Source organism: Phaeodactylum tricornutum, genomic scaffold (assembly GCF_000150955.2).
Source record: "Phaeodactylum tricornutum CCAP 1055/1 PHATR_bd_26x34 genomic scaffold, whole genome shotgun sequence".
Classification (NCBI taxonomy): domain Eukaryota; phylum Bacillariophyta; class Bacillariophyceae; order Surirellales; family Neidiaceae; genus Phaeodactylum; species Phaeodactylum tricornutum.
The window spans coordinates 1-11419 of record NW_002238030.1 but is presented as its reverse complement, the minus strand read 5'-3'; the positions used below and the strand labels follow the sequence as shown (position 1 = coordinate 11419).

At 48.7% G+C, this 11419-nt stretch overlaps 2 protein-coding genes across 2 annotated transcripts; both read right to left on the bottom strand.

Moving 5' to 3' along the window:
- Nucleotides 1-97: 97 nt before the first annotated feature.
- PHATRDRAFT_bd1623 (predicted protein) lies at nt 98-3878 on the bottom strand (the record flags this gene model as incomplete). The annotated part of the gene is made up of 4 exons (XM_002176220.1): nt 98-2534; nt 2614-2905; nt 2983-3511; nt 3603-3878. 4 exons carry the CDS (start codon nt 3876-3878, stop codon nt 98-100), a joined length of 3534 nt encoding a protein of 1177 aa, XP_002176256.1.
- A 1978-nt stretch (nt 3879-5856) lies between these two features.
- PHATRDRAFT_bd1265 (predicted protein) lies at nt 5857-9605 on the bottom strand (the record flags this gene model as incomplete). The annotated part of the gene is made up of 5 exons (XM_002176219.1): nt 5857-8295; nt 8404-8651; nt 8729-8867; nt 8929-9243; nt 9330-9605. The coding sequence occupies 5 exons, from the start codon at nt 9603-9605 to the stop codon at nt 5857-5859; spliced, it is 3417 nt and encodes a 1138-aa protein (XP_002176255.1).
- Between the last annotated feature and the right edge of the window lie 1814 nt (nt 9606-11419).

Below are 11419 nucleotides of genomic sequence, written 5' to 3'. Positions count from 1 at the left end.
AGTGCAACTTTCATCCCTGCTCATCTCGAATATTGATTTCTCTCTTCATCACTTCAAACTCCTTCCTTGCCTCATTGCATTGCATTTCTTAGACAATTCAATAACGCTTCACCCTACCTTTGATCTTTTCCATCATTTCGCGCACCACTTCCTGACCACGGTCTTCCCATTCCTTGCGATTGCGCATCGCGTAGTTCAGATACTCGTCGCTCGACACTCCAAATACACCGCATTCCTTCAGCTTCATAGCCAGTGGAATGATGTAGAAGTCGAAAAAGCCCAGCTCGCCCTTGTACCAAAATGTTTCCGGGCTCTTTTCTGCTCGACCGGCTATGTAGGCCTGGTACAGCTCCAGGAACAGTCGCTCATTCCACTTCCGGTATATGTGCCAGTGCTGCATGGTGTGTGCCACATCGGAGGCCTGGATCAGGTGCTCGATTACAATCGTCGCCTTGCGGTTTGTCATGTCTTTCAGGTCTTCCTGCATATTTGGGGAGGCTGAAAAGGCCTTCTCCCAGCGTGCGTTACGAATAGCCTTGAGATCCGGGTCCATGATATCCGTTGCCATGACTGAGTTGACTACCAGCTGTCGGAACCGGGCCTTCTCCACGTCCGTGGCAAAGATGGCGGCTCGCAGGTCTTTGAAGCTGTCGTCTAGCAACAGGTCCCAAGCTAGATCCACGGAGTTCTGCTCGGCAACACTTTTCCCCTGGTAGAATGTAGCAATCTTACTGTTCTCCTTCACTAGCTGCGCGTTGGGAACTCCACTGTGGTCGACGTCATGAATGAGTGCCGAAAAGACGCAAGCAAACTGAGTCAGAGGATCCGACGTGATGCCGTACGTGTGATCGTGTAGCTTGGAGGCGAAGGACCGCTTCTGGTTCTTCCCGTCCGACACCACCACATCCACGGGAGCCACAATACGGGACAACAGCTTTACCACTGACATGGTCACGTGCGAGGCGTGCTCAAAGTTGTGGAAGGGGTTGTTCCGGTACATGGCAGACACATTGGACACGTACTGCTGCAGCTGTGACATGATACTGTCATCTAGCTCGATGTTCTCAGGATCCTGCTGGCGACGAGCAGCGTCCGCGTCGAACTCCGGCAGAGCCAGAATCTCCGTCACCTCGTCCAGGACCGTGGTCCCGGCTCCTCGGTTGTCGCCGGGACAGAAGTATTGCTTGGACGAGTCCTTCTTTGGTACCTTGGAGGCCTTGCGACGCGCCACGATTTGTTTGATCAATCGCGATAGTACATCGACGTTCCAGTCGATGAGACGCGAGGTCTTATTCGAAACGAGGTTGTAGACCTGCTGATCTGACTCGGCACTGGTCGTCATCAGACCATCCAACGCTACAGAGCTGTTGTAGTTGTTGGGCGCAAAAACATCGTCGCTACTGTGCGTTGTGTCGGTTGTCGACCTCCCCTTACCCACATCTCCCACTGAAAGCCAGAACGTGTTGAGCTCGCCCTTTCCCTTGGCCACAATCGTATCCTCGCGTGCAACGAACCACTGGGTCTTGCCAGCATCTGCAAGCAGATCGGACGTCTCCTGCGAGATTTGAATGCGGCCGCGAATTCCGTTGCTTTCCATCCTTGCTGCCGTGTTCATGGTGTCTCCAAAGAGCTGAAAACGAGACCGCTCCCCGCGCAGGACACCGGCAGTCACGGGTCCGCTGTGTAACCCAATTCGTAGGGACAAGTCGGCCGTGTCCGGGCCTAGAGATACTTCCAGCTTTCTTGTCAGCGAGTGCATCTGGTGCATGCAGTCCTTGGCAAATCGAGCCATGACTACGGCATGATCCTTTCGCGGATCGGGCAGTCCAGCAACGGCAACGTAGCAGTCGCCGACCGTCTCGACTTTGAAGACACGACGCTTCTTGGCCGTCTCGTCGAACGAGTGGTACAGGGTCTCCAGCAGCTGGAAGACTTGTGCCGGCTCTCGAGACGAGCTCCATGCCGTGAAGCCGCTGATATCTGCAAACATGATGGTGGTATGGGGAAACAGCTCAGCAATGGGCTTGGTCTTGAAGAAGTCACTGTGATGCGCATTGTCGTCAGTGATGGCGGTATCAGAGGAGTCACCATTGTGCAGGAACGTCTTGAGACGAGAGTGGGCGGCCTGGTTGACGTCGCTTCTTGCCTTGGCATCTTCAAACAAGCGATCACGGACATTAGAAGGGAACAGCGATGATACGATAGCGTTAGATCGAGCAGCGGCATTAACCACTTTGATGTTACGGCGGTGGACGAAGCGGTCGTAGACCAAGAAGGTCAGAGCCATGAGGAAGAAGGTGGCTGCCACGAGGGAAGTGAAGACGATGGGAAGGCTGGACTTGTATCCCTGAGCAAACTGCTGACTGGGGTAGATGTGTAGAGAGTACCGGCAATGCCCGTCCGTGTTGGCAGCGAGCTCGGGGTCTCGATAGGCGTTGAAGGGAACGACGACTTCGTATTGGTTGAAGGCGGTTTCGTGTCGATCACCGTCGCCAAGGTACACAGCGCGATTTCCGGTTAGCTCGTAGGAAAATCTGAAATATGAGAGTTGTTACTGAGTTGATTGTCGTAAAATATATGAGGGATAAAACATGATGTCATTTCGGAACTTACTGTTGTCCACATGTGTTCCTCAACACTGAGTAAATGCCTCTGACTGTATCGGGGAGTAGATCAGCCAAGTATGCGTCAAAGGCAATGACACCCGTTACGAAGCCCACAATTTCAGAGTCGCGGTTCCCGAGCTGCTCGTGTACTGGGTTGTAAATGGTTGCATGGGGTCGTAATGAGGTGCTCTCATCCGGGCTGCCTGTAACGAACTGAGCGTGAAACGCGTCATGATCTTTTTCATTCCACACAGACCCCGAAATCAGTGATGCATCTTCAACCCATGACATGACAGAGTCTATTCAAAATAGTGGACGCATTATGTGAGATCACGATTCTTCACAGTCAACCATTCTCAAGTAACAAAGCTCGTACCTTTTAGCAGCCGCATGGTTTTCATGACGAATTCAGTGTTTTCAAATGATCGAAGGTTAAAATTTTGAAGAGACGGAAAGAATGGCACGGGTGAACTCTGCCAAATCGGCGAATAAAAGTCCCGACCTGGAGGAGAAATATCCACGTTCGCAGCTGTTTCTGTTGTACTTTCAAAGATCTGAGAGGGAATAGTTGCTTCGATAAAGGAGGTTCCTTGCAACGTTTTGTCACTATCTAGTCTGATCTTGCGACTCTCTTCAAGCCAACCTTGGTTCTCCCATGCATACCGCTCCCACGCCTCCTTTTCATCCCCTGTTACGAACGGAGTGTAAAAGACAATTTCGGTGCGCGACTGCGATAGGGCGTGGCGGCCCGCGACTTCGAACATGGGCAAAGAGACAAACGGAAAAGTCAAATTCTGGTCGATCGCGTGAGCTGTAATCGACTCCCCCAATGACTGAAAGGCCTCAAACATGTTTTCGGCCCGAAAACGGGTAATATCACGGATGGTGTTCGCAAACAAGAAATACTAGCAACGATAGGTCAACAATTTTGTGAGTCCAAGAGGGAAGGGTGATGATTGCAGCTGCAACAATCCTCTTAAAGGCGATTGATCTTACCGCATCGACATAGTCGTCCTTCTCTTCGCCATTAAGGAAAACGTAGGTGAACGTCGAAAGCACGGCACCTGATACGAGCAGCAAAGCCACAACTACCAGGCGCCAGAAACGAATGTGTGCCGTCTCAGAGGAAGCCAATCTTTGGACTTCCTTGGTTTCGTCGCGTTCGTCGGGCTTGAACTGTGGGTCACTTTCGGTATTGGTTCCCGTAGAGGATAAGTCTACTGATACTGAACCATCGTCACGAAAATCGTTGCGGGTGCTGCGTAGATTCATGATTAATTTTTATTGTCAATGAAAGCTTCCTACGGCGATATGCCTCGGCTCTTCGATTAATTTGGCGGTTTTGGTTTTTTCTGGAGCTTCAGGTGATCCGTGCTACGAGTAGGTCCCTTTTACGGATCTTTCCGCCTCACTAAGTCCATACTGATGTCCTATGTCTCAGTTAAAATTAACTACGATTTGAATTCCGTGTTTACACTTAACAATAAGTTGGACGTGCTAGAATAAAAAAAGCGACCCCGCGAGTCATTGGATTTGGTCAAGGGCCAAGACAACGCAAGGCATTCACAGTTAAAGACGGTGAGGCATTCCTTGCCACCAACTTAGCTTACAGTTACAGATAATTTTGTGAGAACTTTGTTCCCTCGTTCACGACACTACCTTAAGAGACAGGCAAGCGAAAACAAAATGTGTCCGATAATTGTAAAACGATCAGCAATGTAAGGATCTAATTGTAGATTAGCATGAAGCTGGTAGCACATAAATTTCCGATCTGACAGGAAAGTCATTCCACCCCTAATACTATCTTTTCTTTGTCTATCGAAAAAAAAACCCGGTCATTTACAATAAGAAACCAACACACATCGGTAGTTAGGAAGTAGGTAGTCTTGTGAACTGAATACATAAAGAAAGACTTTGCGTTTCTTGTCTTTCGAATCGAAACGCCCCACTCGGAAAAGTTTGTCTTTTCCGGAATGTTTTGCTACCATGGATCAATATGCAGCTGCCTTTTATATATTGTTTAGCTGTCTGCTAATCCACTATTTGGCATGCCCATTGAGCCGTAGTAGATATGGAGCAGCTGGCTCTACTTTTTGTCATGTGGATCCCGATATCCGGCTTCGAGATTCCCAGAAAACGGACGTACGGGTCCGAAATGTGTTTTGACTGTGCATACTAGCAGAGTCCAAACTGAAACGGGATTGGATCAAGTCACCTTTACAATTTGAAGCAATGAACGTCTATGTTTCTGCACTGTCTAATGACCTACATAAACCCGCGAATTTATCGAAATGTACGATACTTCTTATATCAGAGGCGAGGAAAGATCTCACACTCAGTTTGTAGTTTGAGCCATCAACGCTTGCCTTTTAAGTGACATAGAGTGAAAGAAACTCGTGTTGAATATTTTAAATACTTTGATTGCTATACTTGTTATCTTTTCCAGAACGGATGATGTTAGTGTTACGGTCATCTGATATGTTCAAGGGAACCCATTCTTCTGCAGTCGATGACTGGACTATGATTTCATTGGACGTTGCCATGTCGCTAAACCCACCGTTCCGCATGGGCGCAAGTCGCTTACATTAACAGGAGACGAGCAACCGCACACTAAAAGGGTAGAAGCGATCAAATATCCGAAGCATGCTTCGGAAAAACGCTCCCTGTAAGCCCATCCTCCCACGTGCCCTTAACAATAGCTTGACGAATGTCCGGTCTGGTCGTCACACCCTGTGACGCTCCTAAAACGTCCTTCCCAGCCGTTGTCGTCGCGAGCCAAATCGAGGTACCGACGGCAATATCAAGTTGATGGAGGACCAACGTGATGGCTTTTTGATGGAAGGCGAAGGTTAAGGGGATAATCACAGGAAGTCAGATCCCTACTGGTGCTGTAAAAAAAGGATGCAAGGATATGGATATATGCATTCTACAGGAACTCTACAGACTGCTACTCACTCCGATGCCAAGGTGGGAGTAAAGTAAAACCGCATATGGAGCGTCGCTACTCAGCACATAAACACGAAGGCCACACCAGTCAGAAAGAGCCTCGCATATGATTGCCTTGGTCCACAAGTCCATTTTCAATCTTATACAAGTTCAGTGGCAGGTACAAGATAAAAGGAAAATCATGAGAACAGAAAAAGCGGATTCTCATCAACCTACTACCAAACCACAAAAAAACGCAACAAGCACATTTTCCATATATTAAAAATAATAAGACATTGCAGCTTCTACTTCATTGCCAAAGCTTTCAAGTCCCACCTTTGATCTTTTCCATCATTTCGCGCACCACTTCCTGACCACGGTCTTCCCATTCCTTGCGATTGCGCATCGCGTAGTTCAGATACTCGTCGCTCGACACTCCAAATACACCGCATTCCTTCAGCTTCATAGCCAGTGGAATGATGTAAAAGTCGAAAAAGCCCAGCTCGCCCTTGTACCAAAATGTTTCCGGGCTCTTTTCTGCTCGACCGGCTATGTAGGCCTGGTAGAGCTCCAGGAACAGTCGCTCATTCCACTTCCGGTATATGTGCCAGTGCTGCATGGTGTGTGCCACATCGGAGGCCTGGATCAGGTGCTCGATTACAATCGTCGCCTTGCGGTTTGTCACGTCTTTCAGGTCTTCCTGCATATTAGGGAAGGCTGAAAAGGCCTTCTCCCAGCGTGCGTTACGAATAGCCTTGAGATCCGGGTCCATGATATCCGTTGCCATGACGGAGTTGACTACCAGCTGTCGGAACCGGGCCTTCTCCACGTCCGTGGCAAAGATGGCGGCTCGTAGGTCTTTGAAGCTGTCGTCTAGCAACAGGTCCCAAGCTAGATCCACGGAGTTCTGCTCGGCAACACTTTTCCCCTGGTAGAATGTAGCAATCTTACTGTTCTCCTTCACTAGCTGCGCGTTGGGAACTCCACTGTGGTCGACGTCATGAATGAGTGCCGAAAAGACGCAAGCAAACTGAGTCAGAGGATCCGACGTGATGCCGTACGTGTGATCGTGTAGCTTGGAGGCGAAGGACCGCTTCTGGTTCTTCCCGTCCGACACCACCACATCCACGGGAGCCACAATACGGGACAACAGCTTCACCACTGACATGGTCACGTGCGAGGCGTGCTCAAAGTTGTGGAAGGGGTTGTTCCGGTACATGGCAGACACATTGGACACGTACTGCTGCAGCTGTGACGTGATACTGTCATCTAGCTCGATGTTCTCAGGATCCTGCTGGCGACGAGCAGCATCCGCGTCGAACTCCGGCAGAGCCAGAATCTCCGTCACCTCGTCCAGGACCGTGGTCCCGGCTCCTCGGTTGTCGCCGGGACAGAAGTATTGCTTGGACGAGTCCTTCTTTGGTACCTTGGAGGCCTTGCGACGCGCCACGATTTGTTTGATCAATCGCGATAGTACATCGACGTTCCAGTCGATGAGACGCGAGGTCTTATTCGAAACGAGGTTGTAGACCTGCTGATCTGACTCGGCACTGGTCGTCATCAGACCATCCAACGCTACAGAGCTGTTGTAGTTGTTGGGCGCAAAAACATCGTCGCTACTGTGCGTTGTGTCGGTTGTCGACCTCCCCTTACCCACATCTCCCACTGAAAGCCAGAACGTGTTGAGCTCGCCCTTTCCCTTGGCCACAATCGTATCCTCGCGTGCAACGAACCACTGGGTCTTGCCAGCATCTGCAAGCAGATCGGACGTCTCCTGCGAGATCTGAATGCGACCGCGAATTCCGTTGCTTTCCATCCTTGCTGCCGTGTTCATGGTGTCTCCAAAGAGCTGAAAACGAGACCGCTCCCCGCGCAGGACACCGGCAGTCACAGGTCCGCTGTGTAACCCAATTCGTAGGGACAAGTCGGCCGTGTCCGGGCCTAGAGATACTTCCAGCTTTCTTGTCAGCGAGTGCATCTGGTGCATGCAGTCCTTGGCAAATCGAGCCATGACTACGGCATGATCCTTTCGCGGATCGGGCAGTCCAGCAACGGCAACGTAGCAGTCGCCGACCGTCTCGACTTTGAAGACACGACGCTTCTTGGCCGTCTCGTCGAACGAGTGGTACAGGGTCTCCAGCAGCTGGAAGACTTGTGCCGGCTCTCGAGACGAGCTCCATGCCGTGAAGCCGCTGATATCTGCAAACATGATGGTGGTATGGGGAAACAGCTCAGCAATGGGCTTGGTCTTGAAGAAGTCACTGTGATGCGCATTCTCGTCAGTGATGGCGGTATCAGAGGAGTCACCATTGTGCAGGAACGTCTTGAGACGAGAGTGGGCGGCCTGGTTGACGTCGCTTCTTGCCTTGGCATCTTCAAACAAGCGATCACGGACATTAGAAGGGAACAGCGATGACACGATGGCGTTAGATCGAGCAGCGGCATTAACCACTTTGATGTTACGGCGGTGGACGAAGCGGTCGTAGACCAAGAAGGTCAGAGCCATGAGGAAGAAGGTGGCTGCCACGAGGGAAGTGAAGACGATGGGAAGGCTGGACTTGTATCCCTGAGCAAACTGCTGACTGGGGTAGATGTGTAGAGAGTACCGGCAATGCCCGTCCGTGTTGGCAGCGAGCTCGGGGTCTCGATAGGCGTTGAAGGGAACGACGACTTCGTATTGGTTGAAGGCGGTTTCGTGTCGATCACCGTCTCCGAGATACAACGCGCGGTTTCCGGTCAATTCGTAGGAGAATATGCAATATGGCTTTTTCAATACATTGATTGTTGCTGCACAGACAAAATGGTAGCCCCTTTTCTTTTTTACTTACTGTTGTCCGCAAGTATTTTCCAAGATGGAATTGATTCCGCTCACTTTATCGGGGAGCAGATCAGCCAAGTAGGCATCAAAAGCTGTAATTCCCGCAAGAAATCCGACAATGTTGGAATTGCGATTCCCCAGTTGCTCAAAAATTGGTGTGTATATTGATGTATGCGGGCGATCATGAGGACTCTCACTACCGGTACTTGTTACAAATTGAGCATGGAAGGCATCGTGGTCTTTCTCATTCCATACTGCTCCTGAGGTTCGTGACGCGTCCTCCACCCAGGTCAAGACCGAGTCTGTTTTGTTGGCCAAATACTATCTATGTGAGACGACAAATCTTTCATCGGATGTCATGTTGTTTGCAATAGCGTACTTTTCAATAGTCGCATGGTGTCCATGACAAATTCCGTATTTTCAAACGACCGCACGTTGAAATTCTGGAGAGAAGAGGTGAAAGGAACAGGAGATGTCTGCCAGATAGTCACGCCCCAGTGGCGATAGATCAAGATCTCCTACCGCCGTTAAAAGCTCAAAAATCCGAGTGGGGATAGGGCCTTCGATGAAGGATGATACTTGTAAGGTCTGATCCGCTTCCAGTCGAATCTTTCGGCCCTCATCAAGCCACCCCTGATGCTCAACAGCATATTGCTCCCATTCCTCTTTTCGGTCACCCGCGACAAACGGCGCAAAAAATAGAAGTTCGTTGCGCGATTGGGCTAAAGTATGTCGACCCGCGACTTCGAACATCGGCAACGAGACAAACGGAAAGGTCAAGTTCATGTTGGTCGCGTGTGCCGTCAACGTTTCTCCTAGTCCCTGGTAGGCCTCAAACATATTACCCGCCCGAAAGCGTGTAATGTCACGGACAGTGTTTGCAAATAGGTAGTACTGGAGTCAAAAGGGGATCTGCTGAGATTTTAAATTTGGCGGAAGAAAGTGAAAATGCGACGCATAGCCTAACCATCGACACTTACAGCATCTACGTAGTCGTCTTTCTCTTCGCCATTAAGGAAAACGTAGGTGAACGTTGAAAGCACGGCACCTGATATGAGTAGCAAAGACACAACCACCAAACGCCAGAAACGAATGTGTGCCGTCTCCGAAGCAGCCAATCTTTGGACTTCCTTGGTTTCGTCGCGTTCGTCGGACTTGGCCTGCCGATCACTTTCAGTATTTGTTCCGGTCGAAGATAGGTCTACCGATACTGAATCATCGTCGGAATAGTCCTTGTTGAAGTCGTTTACGTTCATTTGTGTTGGATATTGATTATTGACCGTGAGTGTGTTTTGTAGATTTGTCGCCTTGTTTTGTGACAATCTTGCGGTTTCCTTGAAATCTTTGGGTCATTCGTTTTGAACACTACCACTGCTTCCAGCTATTTTTCATTTGCAATTAACAGGAATATCAGAAATGTGACCCACGAGACAACCATCTCAAATCATACCGCACAAATTTAACTCTGACTGTACGGAGTTTTTACGGGTCATTGTGAACGTAATTGGAAATCCAACCAAGGTCTATAGAAAGAAACTCCGAAATTCTGGGCATTTATACGGAGAAATCAGGCTGGATCAAGATGGAAGTTCGCTGGTCACAATTTGCATGAACTGTAAACAAGGAATGGACTTTATGTTAGATTATCCCGGTACTTTTAGTCATCACAATATGTGTGCTACCATAAAAAATGTTGCGAGAATTATATGGCTGTGGGCGAAGTAGAAATTTTCGCTGCAAATGGAAATTTTCTACAGTTCACGTGAAGCATTGGTTTTTGCCCGGGAAATGTATGTTTATAAGAAGTAAATGGTTTATTTAAAATCCTACGCAAGATTGTGAGGCAGTTTTGACTCTGTCTGGAGTTGTCGTAACAATACTCGAGGCCTCACTTTATTTCGACTACACATGGGAGGATGTGGATCTGCAAATTGCTTCAGTCTTTTTGAAAAAAATCAAGAGGAACTCAACGTAAATATTGATACATGAAAGCACTGGACAAATAGAGCTATTCAAGAACACCCAAAAACGCTGTTCAACCTAACCTTTGAGTCCTTCGATACCATATGAGAAGATATGGCGACATCTTGTTGCTGCTCATGCCAGCTACTTTCGTCATTAGTCCCATCACAGAGCAAACCAATTCGACTACCATACCTCCATTTACCCTAGAAGGATCTATTACAGGGATAGAGGTACCTTCACCGTCGTGTTTGAGCTTAAGAAGAGAATGCGGTTCGAGATCCTACGCGTTCGCAAACTGCTCGTCTGTAGCGACCGCCAGTGCTTGTCGAATGAAGATTTCCCTGACAGCTTTATCGACCAAACACCAGAATCCTTATAAATTACCAATGTTGTCTTCTGCTCAATTCATCAAGGAAAAGAGACACCCTTGCTGGTAATTTCTTTCGAATAATCAATCGACCTATTCTATGGGTTGAGTTTCTGTTATACTGGGGCAAGCGTAGCGTGAAATTGCATTTTCAACCATGCCAGCTCCAATTTTTTCTCGGTTTTCCCATTCTATCCTATTTTTGGTAGCATGGTTCAAAGACTCGTCGCTCGACACGCCAAACACACCGCATTCCCTTAGCTTCTTCGCCAACGTAATGACATAAAAGCCAAACAAATCTCGTTCTCCTTTGTACCAATTCTCTGCAGGACTTTTCTAAGTCCCTCCATAACTGTATGCTTTAAAACATTTGAGGAATAACAGTTCGTTCCACTCCCGGTACACATGCAAAGGCTGCATCGTATGTGCTATCTGTTGGAGGCTTGAATCAAATGTTCGATTACAATGGATGCTTTCCGATTCACGGAATTGCTTTAGCTTTCCAGACAGGATTATTCCGAAGAAGCCTTTTCCCAGCGAACGTTGTGAATCCTGGTCCATGATGTCTGTTGCCGTCACGCAATTCACAAGCTGTCTAAATCGACGTTGTTCACACTCACCATTGCAAATGGTATCTCAAGATGCTTAAAGCTATTGTCCGTCAAGAGTCCGCAATTGGTGCAGTCTGTGATTTTTTTTCCCTCGTCGGAGGATCTTAACGCTGATAGCGCATAAGTG